The sequence below is a fragment of the Psammomys obesus genome, unplaced genomic scaffold, assembly GCF_907164565.1.
Source record: "Psammomys obesus unplaced genomic scaffold, mPsaObe1.curated_primary_1811, whole genome shotgun sequence".
NCBI classification, from domain to species: Eukaryota; Metazoa; Chordata; class Mammalia; order Rodentia; family Muridae; genus Psammomys; species Psammomys obesus.
In genome coordinates, this window is record NW_026590911.1 from 1 (window position 1) to 2,575 (window position 2,575).

Consider the following 2,575-nt stretch of genomic DNA (forward strand, 5'->3'; position numbering starts at 1 on the left):
ACTGTTTCTCCTATAAGTTGCCTTGGTCATGGTGTCTATCACAGAAAAAGAAAAAAAAAAAAAAAAAAAGACTGGATCTAAGCAAGCACTTTCAACTCTTGCCCCAACATACCCTTGGGGTAGCAACTGCAACACTGATGTCAATATAATCTCTATACACCACTTCTTTGGTTGCATCATCAATCACTATGAAAGAGAAAACGTATGTTACATACAACCCTCTTGGTCAAGGCTAATGAGTCAACAGGGTAAAAATCTTCAGTGGCCACTGCAGTGTGCACTGACTAATCAAGATGAAAGTAACTACAAGTGGCTGACTCTCTCCTGGCTCCCATCCCAATTTATGACAATATTCCCCAAGCCTCTGAAAGAACCTGCCCGTAGGAGCACATTCTTGCCCAGCTAACAGAAAGTTCACACAACAAGATCACGTTAACTGCTCATCTACACAAGCCTTCACTGAGCAGAGAATGGCCAGTTATCAAGTTCTGTTAAAAGGTAAAGGAGGGTAGATGATCTGCCCAGTCTGCTTCCTCAGCAAGAAGAGGGAAGCCTCTCTCTAGAGATCCAGGTGGAAGTGGAGCAGGTCTGTCTTTTAAATATGGCATCTTGAAACAGTAAACCAACTGCTGAAAATTGTACCTACCTATGAGAAAATCAGGGCTTGGAAATCTTCCAACACTGGCTTGTTAGAAATGCATGTCAAGTAAACAAGAACTCTGAGAGATACATACAAGCAAAGAAAGCCCTCCTACTTACCTAGAGCACAGCACTCAATGGGAAACAGACGAGGGATTTTATGGTGAGGACTGCAAAGTGTCACTGTCCCCTTTCCTATCTTCCAAGAGACACAGAAGTGCCTCAACAGGAAGCAAGAACTGTGAGCTAGACCAACACTTCAATGAGAATAAAGAGGAAAAGAAAAAGAGTACTAAGCCCTAGCCTTCCCAATGAGGCCTTTAACTTGAGATCATAGGTCAACCTGGAGCCTATGCCAAGCGTGGAAGTCAAGCCCCAAGTAAACGATGCATGATGGTGGTGGTGGTGGGAGCAGCCAGAACTTGAAATTCTCCATGATACAAGAGAGCCTGGGAAGCTAGGCTATCCCGGAGCTGCCTGCTGCCGGAGCAACTGCCAAGCTACACAGTAGAAGAAGCCTAACTGTCCACTTGGTGGAGAGAAAGTACTCATGATGGTATTTGGGGAAGGTGATCATGTTTCTACAGTTGTGAAATTAAGAAGCCTTGGTGACCCTAAATGCGACAGCAGGTCTGTGTTCATACACCAAGCTCCAAAGACCTTTGCTACACTGGTCTCAAGAAACTTACCTGCATTTACAACAGGCTGCTCTTGCAAGGCAAACGCCGAGGCCTTCACAAATGCTGACATGAAACCTAGTTTGAGGTTATGTTTCTTCAGGAAAGCGTCTCTGTGCCGAGCTCTCATCTCCTGGATGTTACTGAAAATACATGATGCAAAGAAACTTACAATGAATTCTAGAGTCTGTGTGCGTGTGTATGGGCACGTGTTCACGTCAAGGACCTCTGAGCAACGCTGCTAAGTGTTTTACCCACCCCGAGCCCCCTTTTTAAAGTTTTAAGACTGGGCGTCATGAAACTGCATCGGTTAGCTTTAAACTTGCAATTCTCATGCTTCAATCTTCCAACAAGCTGGGATTGCAGGCCTGGACTACCTTCGAGGAGCAGCTAAGGCCCGATTTTGGACTTTCACAGGTTTTAACCCATGTATAAAAATGGATGAGCTTTTACCTTAGACTGGGATAACTTAGCTTCAAGTTTTGAAACATTCTTTAATGGCCAATGTAATAAACTGTTCTATCACAAAAAATGACTTAAAAGAATCAGCACTGTCCTGTCATTAAGGTAGTTGAGCCCTTTTAAGGGGATCCTTTTTGTTCTAGAAGACACAGATTTCAGTGACAAATATGAAGATTACGCTGAGTACCATCATCCTTTCCCTAAGTGAGAGTATTTCCCTTAAACTAAAATCTTGAATTATCCACACTGGAAACAAAAAACATTCCTTTTGTTAGAACTATATTTTAAAAAACATTAAAGCTTTTTACTTTGTGATACTTCTCCTATCTAATTAGCAAAAAAAAAGAAAAGAAAGAAAAAGCTACCTATGAAGTATGGGCTCCATGCAAGCACAAGCAATCATAACTGAATGCGGAAAGGTAAATCCAGTGTTCTTTCAGGCTTGTGCTAAGACAACAGATTCACTATTTCCTCTGAGTTAGCAGTTCTGCCTACTTGTTCATCAAACAGTTACTAATGCTCACCACCTGTGAGGGCTGGGCTGGCCTGGGCTGGGCACCACCATACAAAGACAAGACACAGTGCCTGCTCTTAAGATTAGTTTTACCGACTGTGGTTTCCTTGGTATTTAGAATGTGGCTCCATGTGGGCTGTGGCCTGTCTTTCAGATTCAGCAGCAGGGCTTGCCTCTGAAAAAACTTTGCAACTTGAACATCCTCTGGTCTATCAAACTGGGTTCCCCGTTACCCTACACACACACACACACACACACACACACACACACACACACACACACA

The 2,575-nt window shown here is 43.3% G+C and overlaps 1 protein-coding gene across 1 annotated transcript; it reads right to left on the bottom strand.

The window, feature by feature from the left end:
• Nucleotides 1-111: 111 nt before the first annotated feature.
• On the bottom strand, nt 112-1,894 carry LOC129678611 (dihydrolipoyllysine-residue succinyltransferase component of 2-oxoglutarate dehydrogenase complex, mitochondrial-like; the record flags this gene model as incomplete). The annotated part of the gene is given in 2 exon segments (XM_055609486.1): nt 112-186; nt 1,329-1,894. Coding segments are annotated over 2 exon segments (193 nt in total), but the record flags the coding sequence as incomplete, so codon positions are not given.
• Between the last annotated feature and the right edge of the window lie 681 nt (nt 1,895-2,575).